General features: G+C 41.1%; 3 protein-coding genes across 4 annotated transcripts; 2 read left to right on the forward strand and 1 right to left on the reverse strand.

Annotated features, from left to right (window-relative positions):
- Nucleotides 1-1302: 1302 nt before the first annotated feature.
- Nucleotides 1303-5904, forward strand: ift52 (intraflagellar transport 52 homolog (Chlamydomonas)). 2 transcript variants are annotated; one of them, XM_035911765.2, is made up of 14 exons: nt 1303-1381; nt 1906-2073; nt 2412-2499; nt 2650-2779; nt 2876-2951; nt 3076-3147; nt 3230-3356; nt 3448-3531; nt 3629-3697; nt 3817-3971; nt 4051-4138; nt 4262-4370; nt 5467-5612; nt 5687-5904. In XM_035911765.2, the coding sequence occupies exons 2-14, from the start codon at nt 1955-1957 to the stop codon at nt 5726-5728; spliced, it is 1305 nt and encodes a 434-aa protein (XP_035767658.1). In that variant the 5' UTR covers nt 1303-1381; nt 1906-1954; the 3' UTR covers nt 5729-5904. The 2 variants fall into 2 exon arrangements, with proteins under 2 accessions (XP_035767658.1, XP_006800233.1); XM_006800170.3 differs by lacking the exon at nt 1303-1381 and having other exon boundaries at nt 1531-2073.
- Nucleotides 5905-6049: 145 nt separating this feature from the next.
- Nucleotides 6050-6752, reverse strand: LOC148102687 (uncharacterized). The gene is made up of 2 exons (XM_087840504.1): nt 6719-6752; nt 6050-6630 (listed from the first exon to the last, which is right to left on the reverse strand). Exons 1-2 carry the CDS (start codon nt 6750-6752, stop codon nt 6146-6148), a joined length of 519 nt encoding a protein of 172 aa, XP_087696630.1. The 3' UTR covers nt 6050-6145.
- An 800-nt stretch (nt 6753-7552) lies between these two features.
- Nucleotides 7553-15093, forward strand: mybl2b (MYB proto-oncogene like 2b). The gene is made up of 15 exons (XM_006800169.3): nt 7553-7807; nt 8216-8312; nt 8448-8519; nt 8603-8695; nt 8789-9009; nt 9551-9683; nt 9778-9837; nt 9940-10140; nt 10307-10579; nt 10652-10794; nt 12067-12163; nt 12252-12359; nt 13775-13879; nt 13969-14100; nt 14198-15093. Exons 1-15 carry the CDS (start codon nt 7788-7790, stop codon nt 14324-14326), a joined length of 1884 nt encoding a protein of 627 aa, XP_006800232.1. The 5' UTR covers nt 7553-7787; the 3' UTR covers nt 14327-15093.
- Nucleotides 15094-15159: the final 66 nt, after the last annotated feature.

A 15159-nucleotide genomic window follows, 5' to 3' on the forward strand; every position in this document is an offset into this window, starting at 1 on the left:
GCAGTACTTCCAGAGAAGGGGGATATTTATATGCCGTTACCATCATCTTTCAACATCTGATAGAAATCCTGAAGAAAACTGACGACACACATCTCTCACTGTCTTCTGATTGGGCCTTCCCCACCAAAGTCAGGTGACAGCACAAACGCGAGGAAGTCTGCATCCTTGTTTTTGTTTTCTCGCAGGTGATGTTCGTACGTCAGATTTTCATCACAAACTTGAGGAACCATCCTTTAAACAGCAGCCATTTGGACTCTAACAATCTATTCCTCTCCCTTTACCATGACCTGGTTACGGGGTCCAAGGAGTTTCCTTATATCGCAGTCAGGGGATTGTTTCACTCAGAGCAGCTGATGACACCTTTTTTTACTCCTGTGCAGCAGAGTCCGAGCGGGAACACCACTCCATCTCCTCCTACAGACTCACCAGCTGGTATGATGGTGCTGCCTCCAGGGTCCCGCACACATTCTCAGATCCTGAGATCTGAGTTGCTGGCACATCTGGTGAAGGTCCCCACACCTCATCTGAACCACAGACCTTTAGTTCCTGTCATACTTGGTTGGGTATTGGGATCAGCCGCACCAGTGATGCACCATGATGGCACTAATAGACAGGTATGAAATAATACTTGAAATCATTCTGAATGAAGATGTCATGCGAAATAATTTTTGATAGCCATTTCAGTAATGAATACACAGACTTTATGATTGATTTTTTCCTGTCAACATGTATTGGTCCCAAACAATCACGGGCCACAACTTGATCAAATAGTTACATCATCTTCTCTTCATCTGCTTTTGTGACCTGGAAGCAAAAACAACCATAACGAGGAAAAATCTGATTATTAAAAAACGAGGAAAAAATGATTAAAAAACAAGGAAAATCTGATTATTTTTAAGAAAAAAGAGTGTGAAATTTAAGTGGGACTTGTGTTTCTAAATGAACGACCTCATGTTGTGTAGCTTTCTGGATTTTAAACTTATTGGACTACATACTTATTTATTATACAGGCTATACAGTACATAAAATTTGCATTTTTTTATGTAACTGAAATGTTTAATTATGTGGGCTAAAGAAAACAAGAAAGTTATAGTATATTTATATGAAACATGCGTAAACTTACTGTATTTGATGTATTTTAATGATATATAATACATAATACATAATGTAACACCTGGTTATGTGTAAAAAACGGCTTTGATTTCCCCACCCCATTTGATTTCCATGCAACCTTCATACCACCCTAAGAAAATTTCTCTAGATCCATCCCTGTTTCTGGGTTATACTTCTGTCAGACTATCACCATCATTGCTGCTCCAGAATTCCCCAACAGATTTCCACCTATGGCCACATCCTTCACCTTTAAAGTTTTGACTTGTTTGTAAGTTTTTCTGTTTATAAAAACCATCGTTAAACCACAGAACATTCCTTTAACTTTATCTAGCACTTCAAAGTGCAAATGTTTTGACCGTGGAGTGATGCTAACTGAACAAACCCGCTGAAAAGCTGTTTTAAGTGTACGTTGCTTTGACACGGTGCTCTGCGCTATCCAGTTGCTATGCTGTTAGCGCCCTTGGTTACCATTATTTCCCATAATGCACCGCTTCTGAGAGCGCTTTGAGGTTCTTAACATTTAATAATGTAAACCTGGGCTTTGACATAAGGGGAAAACAGAGTGCTACAGTTGACAGGTTACCATAGCAGTCTTTAGTGAAACGAAGCGAAAACACCTCGCTATTAGCTTCACGGCTAACCATAATGTTAGCGAGCTTCTTGGCTGTTTTTTGCTAACACCATTTTAGCACACGACGGTGGATGCAAACCCCAAACTATGCTAATTACAGCTGGCGAATAGCAGCCCTGGACTAATGGTAAAGTCTGACTTGGGCTTTTAACGTCTTTTAGGTGTGTGGATGATAAGAGCACTAACTTTGGTGACTGAAGCTGGTAAACAATGGAGAAGGAACAGTACAACAGCGTGGTCTTCAATGCTTCAAAAAGAGAGCTTTTTACTACGAACAATGGCTACAAATCCATGCAGAAGAGACTAAAAGCTCAGTGGAAAATCCAAAGGTAAGGTGTTTGGGGACGATTAAATACAAGAGAGAAATAGTACCAAGTCCTCTAGTTATCACCTAAGACATGCTCTTAAATGTAAATGTGATACAGTGGACCTGGTAAACAAAGCAAGCATATAGACGTAAGAGGCTAGAATATTCGTCTCTGTAAGTAAGTATAGTAAAGTAAAATAATAAAATGGGACGTATTGGTAATAATCTTACTAAAGCACTTTAGTATGTTTACTGAGTTATATTTTACTATGTCATTTTTCTCAAGCTTAACCAACATTTTCTCATAGTTCTGCAGCAATTTTAAAACCTCAAATGCAAAATCTGTGCTGTCTCCTGTAGCATAAAAGAAGAGCTGTCCTTGGATAAGCTGAAGAGTGTCAAGTTGTGGATAACTGCAGGTCCAAGGGAGAGGTTCACAGCGTCAGAGGTGACGTATGGGCGAAAAGATGTTATTTTCTGGCTAATTTCCAAGCAGTCTAAAATTCTACAAGGTTTAGGGCCACCCAGAATATTTAAGCTTCTTTCATTTGTTCAATCGCAAACACATTTTCACATTAGTTATTTCCTTTTATTTCAGATGGAGGCGCTGAAAGTCTACCTGGATGGAGGAGGGAATATCTTGGTCATGCTCGGTGAAGGAGGAGAAATGAAGTATGACACAAACATCAATTTTCTCCTGGAGGACTTTGGAGTAATGGTCAACAATGGTGCGTATTGAAACCTTGTTGGAAAAACAGCTATGCAAACATTGCCCATGCTGTTTTTAAAATGCTTTGTATTCGTTTTCATCTTGTTCATCCAAGATGCTGTGGTGAGGAATGTGTACTACAAATACTTCCATCCTAAGGAGGCGCTTGTGTCCAATGGTGTACTGAACAGGTTCACCAGTATTTTCTCTTTTTATGTATATTTCACAGAGTCCCAGATTGTTCTAGCCTAAATTTATGCTGGCATAATCTAAGACTTGCCAAACTATCAATTCAGTTGACTGTTTCCTGTGCAGGGAGATCAGCCGTGCTGCTGGAAAAGTGGTCACGGGAATCATTGAAGATGAAAATGTTGGAAATAATGCACAGTGAGTCTCAATCTTGTACACCTCCATCTTCTGTATTAAAGAGAAAGACTTCACATTTGAGCTGTTGTCTTTCTTTGTGCAGGGCGCTCACATTTGTGTACCCGTACGGTGCCACACTGACCGTGATGAAGCCGGCCGTGGCTGTTCTTTCAACGGGCTCCGTCTGCTTCCCCCTCAACAGGCCTGTCCTGGCTTTCTATCATGGCAAGGTTAGAGGCACAGTGTAGTGACAATTTTCCTTTTCTAACCATGTGGTCAGAAATGTGGTAAGATGGAGATTACTTTTTTTTTTTAATGTAGAATTCTGGCAAACTGGCTGTCTTGGGTTCCTGCCACATGTTCAGTGATCAATACATAGACAAAGAGGAGAACAGTAAAATCATGGTAAGTCCACTTTTTTGTGTAATTTATTAGGTAAAGGTAGAAACATGATCCTTCTAGAATAAAGCTCCTTTAAATGAAACTTTTTCTTTTATCACAGGACGTTGTGCTTCAGTGGCTCATGACCGATAACATTCAGCTGAATCAGATTGATGCTGAAGACCCAGAGGTGAGGAAGAGGAGTGTGCATGGCAGAATGGCTTTCCTATTTGTGTTCTCTCTCTCTCTTTTTTTTTTTTAATGAGCCAAGGTTCTTCTTCTCTTCTTGTCCTATTTTTTGTCCCCCAGATCACAGATTACACAATGCTGCCAGACACTGGCTGTTTGTCTGAACAGCTCAGAGTGTGCTTACAAGAAGGAGACGAAAACCCACGGGACTTCACCTCTCTCTTTGATATGTCTTTGTTCAATCTGTCGACTGACACCTTACCCCAAGTCATCAGGTGAGAAATCGGTCACCCTCCCCTGAGTCCAAACGCTGTTGTTTCCCTTCGAAGCTAAAAACAGATCTTTGGTTTGCAGTGCTTACAAGCAGCTTAATGTGAAAGCTGAGCCGCTGCAGCTGATTGCACCGCAGTTTGAAACTCCTCTGCCTCAGCTTCAGCCTGCTGTGAGTTTTTTTTTTCCCCTGGGGTTTTTCTGTACAAAGGATTTCACTGAAATCTTAAGATAACATTTTTGCTTAAAGTCCCACAAGTTTGAAGCCAAAAGTAGGTGCTGCCCTGTCTTTCAGGTCTTTCCGCCTGCCTTAAATGATTTGCCTCCACCCATGCTGGATCTGTTCGATCTAGACGAAACATTCTCGTCGGAGAAAGTGCGTCTGGCACAGCTCACCAATAAGTGTAAGTTCAGAATTGCTAATGGAGCATTCAAACATGCACTGCAGCCCTCTAGATATCATTTGATGGAGGCGTATGTGAGGACTTACATGTCCAGGGCAGTGAGATTCCACATTAAACTGACTTTCATTTGCTACTTATCACATATAAGACTAATGATGTGTGATAAGCTAATGTGAGAAGCTTGGTAGTTATTTTCACAGCAGTTCAGTAGTCATCCTGTATCTCATATAGGTTGATCAGGTGTCCCTCTTTACGTGGGACTGCACAGCAGTTTCATCTCTTGCATCACATATTAAGACTTAACCTATGTCTTATCTTTTAATTGGACCTAGTTTTAAAAGTCAACATATATATTATATATAAGACAGGACACTTCAAAAGTCAACCAATTATTCCACGGTTGTTATCTTTAGTGTCATGTGGCAACACGAAGCAGAGCAGCTACCTAACTCTACTCCCACAGTGTCCTCCCCTCACCCCATCTAATCGTGGCAGATGGCTGCCCCTCCGTGAGCCTGGTTCTGTTGGCTTCTTCCTGTTAAAAGGGAGTTTTTCCTTCCCGCTGTCACCAGTTGCTTGCTCATAGGGAGCATCTGATTGCTGGGGTTTTCTCTCTATTATTGTAGGGTATTTACAATAAAATATAGGGGACTGAATTGGCACTATATAAATAAAATTGAATCGAATTATTGAATGTCTGAAGAATGTTGTCATGATTCTCCTGCAGGTTAGCATGTCATGATATTTGTCTGTTTACTTAAAGTTTAAATTTACAAATCACCGAAAGTGAATGAAATGTTCATGGAATATGAATAAAAGTACTACAAATAACAGGAAATGCAGTGGGGTTTTTTTGTAAACAAGTCTAAAAAGGCCTGTTGATACCTCCCGTTAGGTGGGATGCAACTTTCAATCCTCCTGCTACAGATATTCTTTACATGTTAAATGTTTGCTCATGAGTAAATCTGATCACCCTAGTCCCACCTATTGTACACTTTACCCAGACATCTCCCTTAAACTAAGTTCATTTCTGAACTTGCCTGTTTTGAAACAGTTATTCGTACTCATCCTGATATTAAACTGGTTGTGTTCACAGGTACAGACGATGACCTTGAATTCTACGTCCGGAAATGTGGTGAAATTCTCGGAGTGACTTCTAAGTTGGATAAAGAGCAGAGGGATGCCAAGCACATCTTGGAACACATTTTCTTCCAGGTTGTAGAGTTCAAGAAACTAAATCAGGTGAGTGTGTTCATAACTACATCTTCTTGTATCTAAAGGCTTTGTCCAATAATGACTTTCCTCACATTTGGCAGGAACACGATGTGGACCCTGAGGCCCGGTTCACTCCACTGTGATTGGATTCAAGAAACCTGAACATTCGATACGTCCCTGTTGAAATTAGAAAGCTTATTAGCACACAGTTATAATGGAGGGACTGCGGTAACCACACTTTTCAGAACATGTACAGCTACATTTTATAACTTTGTATTGTCTTTCATTGTAAGAATATACCAGAGCAAATAAAGTTCTATACCCTTTATTTAACAGTGCTTTGAAAATATTGTTTTTAAAACATTGATATGATTATTAAAAAGGCAAACTGTTCTGCATCAGTCCTCACATGGATCCCTTAAAAACAGAACATTATGTCAAACTACAGATTTAAGGGCGGGGCGGGGGGTAACTTGGACATAGTGTGTGAAGAGGCTGGGAGTGCACATCACACTTGACATCTAACGTTTTTCCCTTGTAAAGTGTTAATTTTAGCCACATCAGGGCGAAACATCAGCTAGTGACTCTTGTTGTGAGGGTTTTGGACTCCACGTTTGCTCCAGAGTGCAGGACTCCACGTAGAATCTGGGGCTATTGCTCTCCGACTTAATCACAGACACGTCCCATGACATTTGCGAGGCGGTGAGATCATTGTATGACTGATCAAAACAAGCTGCCTGCTTTGGCTTCTGAAGGAGCATGTGGGGAGTGGAGGACTTCCCCAGTAACGGGACGGCCAGGTAGCAGCCGTCAGCTTGAGTGTTCATGGTGTTCACTGAAAACCCTGAACAGGGGGAGGTGGTGTCAGAGGACAGGCAGAGAGAGGCTTCAACAGACTGCCTGGTGTCCAATCCATCAGCTGTCGTGTCATTCAACACCCTCGATGTGGACAGTTGTTCCACTGACAGTGCAGACAGCAGACTCTGTTCCCCATAAAACCTCTTGTCAAGCTCTGATGGAGATGAGCACTCAAAGCTTTTTGTATCTAGAAGGTAAAACATGTTGGACAGAATTCAGAAACAAATCATCTGATGAGGCAAATGAACACGTCTAATTCAGTCCAGTTTTCTTACCTTTGACCACAAACACTTTCTCCACTGTCTCCATGTTTAATCAGGGCTGCCTGAGCTCCAGCTGGCTTTTAAGCTGTTGGAGCTACTTGCTAATTGACCCAGCTGCAGATCATCAGTGGGAGCAGGAGGTGGACCTGTCAGCCCTTTACAGATTCAGGCCCTTTAATTTACTTGTGGTTTATTGAGCACTAATCTGTTAGGTTATATCTAAGGCTGTAATTTTAACAAATTCACTAAACTTTTTAAAAACTATTTATTTGTATGCTGTTTAAAAAAATATTTTAGCATAAAAAATATAATTTTTATTAAAGAGCTCACACATACTGGTGGCCTAACCAATACAGAAACATAAAAAAATACTTTTTGAATACTAGTACTATCAATTTAAGGCAGCTGTGGCATAAACCTTAAACCATAAACCTCTAATAAGCACTGTATTGTTTAAAAGCTGTTCACAAACATACTATAGATTTTCTGGTAGAAATGGTAGAAAGTATATTTAGTTAAAAGTGTAAATATGAAAAAACAAACAAAAAATAAATTAAAATGACTTTATAAGTAAAAATATTTATGTGAAAGTGTCTGAAATTTTCTAGTAGAAAAATCGTGTTTTTTCTAACTAAATTTACTGTTTTATTATGTAACAATATCTAAACTTCCCCTCTGAGCAATTAGGTGTTTACAGTGTTTGACTGAGACACACAAATGACTGCAAAAAACATTATTTTACGATAATAAAACAAAATTTACACCGCTGGGACAAACCGGAAGCGTTCTTTGTGGCTACGCGCAGCTCCAATGCGCAGCTACGTCACTATCCGGTTCCTACGACAGAGAAGAGCGCGAGATAGAAATCCAAGAGCGCGGACAAGTCTGGCGCTCCGCACCAGCTGGTTGTATAGGCTGTAACATTAGAACAGTGCCGAGCCTCCATCACCAACACTGGCTACAGCATAGAGACATTAATCACGGGTATTACGACGACATAATACCGAGTACGTATGTACATGACGTGCAACGGCCGCCGGAGAAATCGCTTTCAGACCGTAAACAACAAAAATAGAGGGAAATGTCCCGGTGGCCGCGCGGGTAAGATGTTAATATTTATTACCTAAATTACCTGTGCTTATTTTATTTTATTTTTAACACGGGGGGATAATGTGAGTATTTAACTTCTTCTGTTTAATACAGTCAGTTGGAAACTGAAGTCTTTACTGTTTGACCTAACCCTGCTATGCCTGGGAGCTCGCTTGTGTCTGTGCCGCCCTTTTTCCGGACACGGAAAACAGGCTTAGGGTTAAACTTGAGGCCAAACTCGGTTTCTCTTAGATTTAACTAGATAAATAAATCACTGCTCAACACAGACATAATTGACAAACAGTATGTTATAAAAAATAAGAACGATAATCTAGCTGTCTTCCGGACATCACCAGGGCCGGTCAGTAGTGAGTTGTCTGTCAGCTATGTTCGTCCACATCACAGTTGTTTGTCTCTCAGTGAGGATGGAGAGGAGGCCATGCATCAGGACACTGATTCTGATGTGGCAGAGCAGAGGGATGGAGGGAAAGTGAAGGTGAAATGGACTCAAGAGGAGGTATTTGTTTATTTTTATTTTTTAATATATATAATGTAAACCAGACCTTCATTTAAACATTGAAGTAAACTGACTATTTAGATGGCTTTAGAGGACAGGGATCATAAAAATGCTCATTTTTGGGTGTGTATACAGGATGACAAGCTTAAAACGCTGGTTCAGAAACTGGGACCAAATGACTGGAAAACCATAGCCAGCTACATACCTGTGAGTCTGAGCATCTTTTCTGTAAGAATGTATGTCAACAGAAATCTTTTTCAGTATTTTGAGTTTGCTTTTTTGTTTTTTAGAATCATACTGAACATCAGTGTCAGCACCGCTGGTTTAAAGTCTTGGACCCAGAATTAGTAAAAGGCCCCTGGACTAAAGAGGAAGATGAGAAGGTAGGTAGTTCAGAGGTGTTAACGGAGTAAATATGTTGTGAATAAAAGCATGCTGGTGATCTTTTTTTTAACTTTTCTTTTTTTGTCCTCTAGGTTATAGAGCTTGTCAATCTTTATGGCAACAAACAGTGGGCACTGGTGGCCAAGCACCTGAAAGGCAGACTGGGGAAGCAGTGCAGAGAGCGCTGGCACAACCACCTCAATCCCAGCGTCAAGAAGTCTTCATGGACGGCTGAGGAGGACCTCATCATCTATAAGGCTCACTGCCTGCTTGGCAATCGCTGGGCTGAGATCGCAAAACTGCTCCCTGGAAGGCAAGTAGCTACTCTGCCAGAAACAGAATTTGGCTGATATGAGTGTTCACATGCAAACTCCTGCTCTTTTCTGAAGTGAATTCTTAAATTTTTGACTTAGAAAAGTTTGATGCTTTGCCGTGCTTGTCAGATACTTTGTAACAACTGATGAACAATTTAACCAGCTGCCTATCTGGTGGGTCACTTGTCCTGCAATGGACTGCATGGACTCCTACACCACAGTCTTAAACTTAAACAGTAGTCCTTGTTCTGTTCTCAGCCACAAGGGACTTGTTCCAGCTAGACTGAGCCTGTAGGTCACAGCAGATCTTCGCAGCAGAGTATTGTCTACTGTTGTTTGTTGGAATCCTTTCATCCACAGGATGTGAGACACACTTAAGAGGTAGTGTATTACATTGTTGGATGTCTCAGGAGAAGGGCCAGGGCTAGGTTGTTAGCAATAAGTCAACTTTCAAAACAAGTGCGAGGATTACTTTGTGTTGCCAAATAAAGTCAGTATGTGGGGAAACACTGCAATTCATGTCCTGATATATATTGACAGGACGGACAATGCAGTGAAGAATCACTGGAATTCGACCATCAAACGGAAGTTAGAGATGGGCTTCTACTCCGGGGAGGTCTTCAGGCCCAATGAGCTGGAGGAGCTGTGGGCTCGTGTTAACAAGGATGGTCAGGTGGGCTGTGTTTCCATGATGTCCTCCTCTATGATACAAGATACAAAAGATATGTATGGTGAGATACAGAAATTGGGTTCTTCTCATTACACAGGTGCCCAGTTGCTCTCAAGACAGTTCAGACAAGGACTCGGAGCAGAAGATCCCTCCTTCAGTAAGTGTCTGTTCGCATTCATTAAAGAAAATAACACAGTTATCTTAAGTATCAGAAACTAGTCTATGCTAGTGTTGTTATAGAATCTCCTTTTTCCAATAGCTGCAAGAAACGTCAGCTAAAGCTGGCACCAGCAAAGCTGGGCCGTCAAAGTCTGTTCCCTCTCCAAGCAACAGTCTGAGTCCCAAGAGTGAGGTGGACAGCACAGGAGCGCTGAACAGCACCAGCTGGGTGGTGGACAGCTCCGGATTTCTGTCTCCCACTGGCCCAGCTCTGAAGGAAGTGTTAGACATGGTGGATGGGGTGAATATCTACAATACTACAGGGTTATTTTAAAAAAAACTGTCCTGGTTTTATATTGTCTATAATGTATTCTCTATACTGCTTGTCCTGCATCTGTTCAGTCTTGGCTATTTCACAGTCGTGGTTGCATGCTGACCTAACAAATAAATGTCTCTTCTGCACTAAGGATCTTGATGGCTGGTGCAACCTCGCAGCCTTTGACCTCCCTGAGGACAGTCCCAGCCCAGAGCGACATCAGTTTCGTCTGGAAGGCAGCGCCTTGCAGGAACTAAGCAAAGGCAGCAAAGGAGAACTCATCCCCATCTCTCCTGGGGGCGTCACACCCCCCTCCATACTGAGCCACCGGAGCCGAAGGTGCATCGCTTTGTCTCCCGACGCCAACAAGTCCATGACTCCTAAGAGCACCCCTGTCAAAATCTTGCCCTTTTCTCCATCTCAAGTAAGTCCCTTGTTCAGTGGTACAGTCATGTCCTATTAATGCACTCTACTGACAGATGTGTGTTTTTTGCAGTTTCTCAACATGTGGACTAAGCAGGACACTCATGACTTAGAGAACCCGCCTCTCACGTCCACACCCGTGTGCAGCCAGAAAGCCATTGTTACCACCCCGCTGCAGCGAGACAAGACGCCTCTCACTCAAAAGGAAAACTCAGTGTAAGAGTCCTCTGATTGGTGGAGGCGTCTGATGGCTTCGTTTTTCATGGGTTCATCTAAAAACAGACACATTTCTGAAGATCTGATGCCATCAAAGCATCTCCACCAACTTATAATAATGATTCTTGCACATTTTAATCTCATGTAATGTTCTCAGAATTATTAGTGTGTTTTTCTACAAGTACAAAGGGTTGTGGATTGAATATGTCAGATTCAATGGATTAACATTTATTACTAGTATTTTTTTTTTTTACATCAATTCAGTTTATTCATTTATTATATAGAACCAAATCACAACAAAAGTCACCTAAGGCACTTTATATTGTAAGGTAAAGACACTACAACAATAGAGAGAAAACCCCAACATTTAGGCGAGCCCCCCCATGAGCAAGCACTTGGCTGCAGTGGGAAGAAAAAACTCCCTTTTAACAGGAAGAAGCCTCAAGCAGAGGTTTGGAAACAGGACAAAAGAGACACTGTGAAAGAGAGTGAGAGATTAATAATAACTAATCATTAATTGTAAAGTGGTGTAAAAATCAGATATCGGTTCGATGCTGATTCAAGTTTGGAGAGATAAGATATTGGTGACGATGGGCTAATCGAGTCCTATGTTCAGTGTTTAATGCAGCACTTGCACTAACATAACATCTCGCCAGCGCATCGATTACTGTAACTATTCAGCCTGCTTGTGTCTTCTGCTCAAAGCCACACGTATTAGTGAGGCGGTACACCATAGGTGTCAAACTCTGGCCCGCGGGCCAAATTTGGCCCGCAGCCTAATTACATTTGGCCCGCGAAGCCATACCAAATTATTATTAGAGCTGGCCTACTGGTATTATACAGCTAATATATATATTGTTTAGTATTGAGCTTTGCTTGTTCCATATTCAGTTTTTCAGCAAAACGTGTTTGAGTCCATAAGAAAAGATTCATTCTTAAATCTGGAGGAAGATTTTTTTTTTTCAATAAATATTAACGTTAGCCCACGACTTTGTTCCAGTTTTGAATTTTGGCCCACTGTGTATTTGAGTTTGACACCCCTGCGGTACACCCACCAGTGAGGGTGATCATAAGTGACGTAACACTGAGCTGAAATGAGTGGATAATAATTGGAAGTAGGATTTTTATTTTTGTCATTAACATAGTTTAAGCAGGGCCTGATGTTAATCTGAACAATGATTTCTAGCGTCTTTCTCACAGTAAGAATTATACGTTGTTAATCAAACACAGTGTATATGAACTTCTCTGTGTTCTCCTTTTTGTTTTCTCTAGTTTTGTTACACCCAACCACAAGTCTGAGCTGTGTACCCCACGAACTCCAACACCGTTTAAAAATGCCATGGAGAAGTACGGGCCTCTGCAGCCTCTGGTGAGCATCAGCACGTGCTGTCTGGGAAAACATGCTAGCTCTCGTCTTTCTCCTGTGCTGTTAACAGGCTTTTCTGCTCTTTTGTCAGCCTCAGACTCCCAACCTCGAGGACGACATAAATGAGGTCATCTTGAGAGATGCGGGGATCGACTTAATCATGCGCTTAACTCCACCCGAACAGAGGCGCAAAACTGTGGTAACTAAAAGCCGATGTTAATACATCGCACAGATTTTTAGTCATTTCAGTCAGAGGCTGGTGTCAAACTCACTTTCTGCCCAACATTTGATTTCAAGTAGGCCAGACTGGTAGATTTACTAACCTAATACACCTGCATATTGTTTCCCTTTCTTTTAGTATAAAGAAATATAATAGCCCATCCGTTAACATGAGGCTGAGATGTATTAAAAAAATAAACACAATTTTCAACAATACATCTGAGTTTGTCCACTTTAGGAAGATGCTACTACAGTAAATTAAAGAAAGTCGTCATCATGGCTCATTAGGCTTACACTGAAAAAAATAAAATAACATCATAAAATTATATAAAAAATGCTGGCTAGCAGCTCAATGTCTAGAATTTTATTTAAAAATGATTAGTGTTCTCTTAATTCACAAAAACTGTCTCTTTTTTTCATCCCCGTGGACCCGCTATACTAATATAGTAGGAGTGTGGGTGCTCTGACATCTTGATACTCCTGATCATAACATCCATAGTATACATATTGTGCACTAAATATCTAAAACCTGGAGTGAAACTGATCCTAGGAAAACTACTAAAAGTCTCACTAGCAGTTGTAAGAAGATTTAAGTTGCTAAAATCATCAAACTTTACAGTTCAGTTACATGTGCTGTCATGCTCTGTCAGTGATAGCAGTGTGTTTCTGCTCACATGCATCAGGTCCCTTCACCTTTGTACACTTATACTGTGGGCAGTATAACACAGTGCTAATCCTACACTGAATATTCGAGTTTAAGACAAATGCCAAAAACACTAATACCTGGGGAAGGGAAAGGATCTACTGCTGTTTCTTAGCTAGATAGCCGGCACTGGTAGCGATGACATATCCTTCCCCTACTGGCTGAATAGTCTTAGGTGGTCTTCTTTCCACTATATAGTCTGCACGCTTTTGCACTCTTTTTGTTCTGCTATGTTCCACATAATTTAAAGAAAAAATCATTGTGAGTGCAACATGTATGAGTATAATACACCTAGAGCCGTAGCTGCAAACTGACAGATGTTAGTATGGAGGAATTCTGTTTAAAAGGGTTTTTGTAATGGTGCATGCAGGGGATGCTATTTTATTCTGTTAATGACCTTCAGCTACACAAACACTGAGCCTTTTGTAACTTGTAAAGTTTTGGAACATAGCACCTCCTTTCTTCACACTCAGGAGTTCCCACCTCGGGGCTGTCAATCACAGGTGTCACACACAGAAAGCAGCCTTGTTCAGTCACTTTACCCAAAGCAGGCTCTTACTGCCACCACTCTGTGAGAATGCTTTGAGCTAAGAGCTGCTGACAGCTCATTGCTACCCTCCTTCCATTCTTCACTCAGATATTTTTAACAGACCTTGTTTCTCATTGCCGATTTGATCGTCTTTTATTGCCAGCATCGCCCTCCTATGAAGAAAGTGCGTAAGTCGTTGGCCCTGGATGTAATGGACTGCCAGGTGATGCCTACATCCAAACGTAAATCAGCCAAACACAACATCAAGGTAAAGTGTGTGGGAACGCTTTATTAGCCTGCGTGTGGTTTAGTCATATCCTAATTCTTGATATTTGGTCCTTACTTTTTTGGCCACAGGAAGAACCGATGTTGATTTCTGTCAGCTCTTCACCACTTAGCAGCAAGCTGCACGAAAACATTTTGGATCAGGGCTTCCTTTTGGGACCAAGTGACAGTGCCATATTTCCCAGCACAGTCCCCCCAGTTCCAGTATGTTCCACCTTTTTGCTCTTTTGAGAGGAGTTATAAATGTAATCAGAGAGTGAAGTCATTTACATCTGTTTATGTTTTTTTTTTTCCTCCACAGATGTCAAAGGAATGGGAAATGGTTGTTTGCGGACAAACTAAAGACCAGTTAATAATGACAGAAAAAGCCCGGCGCTACCTTCGCTCACTAAAATCCCACGCTCCTAGCCGGGCTCTGATCCTGTCCTGAGATGGCTCGTGTTTTTACGCCAAAACGTTACTTATCCAGAACTTACAGTTGCTATTTTCCCATTTCTCCTGAGGGCCTGGTGTACTTTGTGGCGGAGAAAGGGTCACGTCTTGTAAGGTTAGCACCACGTTTGAACAACATGTTAGCGATCAGGTTATTGACAGTGTTGGGCCTGTCTGAAAGAGAATGTTGCTTTTAGATGTAGAGTCAGGCTGCCAGGCATGTTTAATTCCATAGTTGTTATTTCAGTGTTTGAAAAGAACGAATGAATGTTGAGGGGGAATAAGAAGAATGTGTAAATGAAAAATCAAGGCTGTATAGTTTTGCTATCACTGGAAAAAAAAAAGGTTTTACATGTGATTAAACAGTTTTTTTAACATTGTATTTTGTACAAAGGTTGCCCCTCCATATCCATGTTCTGTGTTATGGAGGATTTACAGGTTGAGCAGTAATGCATGAAGGGAACACTTATTGTAGGATCTATTTAGCATGTATAGATTCTTTTTATGATGCATTTCGGTATACACAAATTGTAGCTTCCCACACATTGGAGAGACATTACACTAATCATATCTCTAAAGATGAGGAGCTACCCATCAAGATGCGTACATCTCAAGTTTTAATCTGTAATAGTCATTTATGAGATGTAGTGAAGGTGTAAATGTGTTCCAATTGTTGGTGTGAAGGGGATTATAAATAATGTGACACTGTAAATAGAGTTGACTGTTTGCTCTATCATACAAGAATGTTACAGAATTGAATAAAATACTGATATGTTCAATACACTTGCTGTTTGATTATCCTGCTGCAACTTTGTGATGCAGTCCTGACAA

Source organism: Neolamprologus brichardi, chromosome 5, assembly GCF_056152115.1.
Source record: "Neolamprologus brichardi isolate AB-2024 chromosome 5, ASM5615211v1, whole genome shotgun sequence".
In the NCBI taxonomy this organism is placed as follows: Eukaryota; Metazoa; Chordata; class Actinopteri; order Cichliformes; family Cichlidae; genus Neolamprologus; species Neolamprologus brichardi.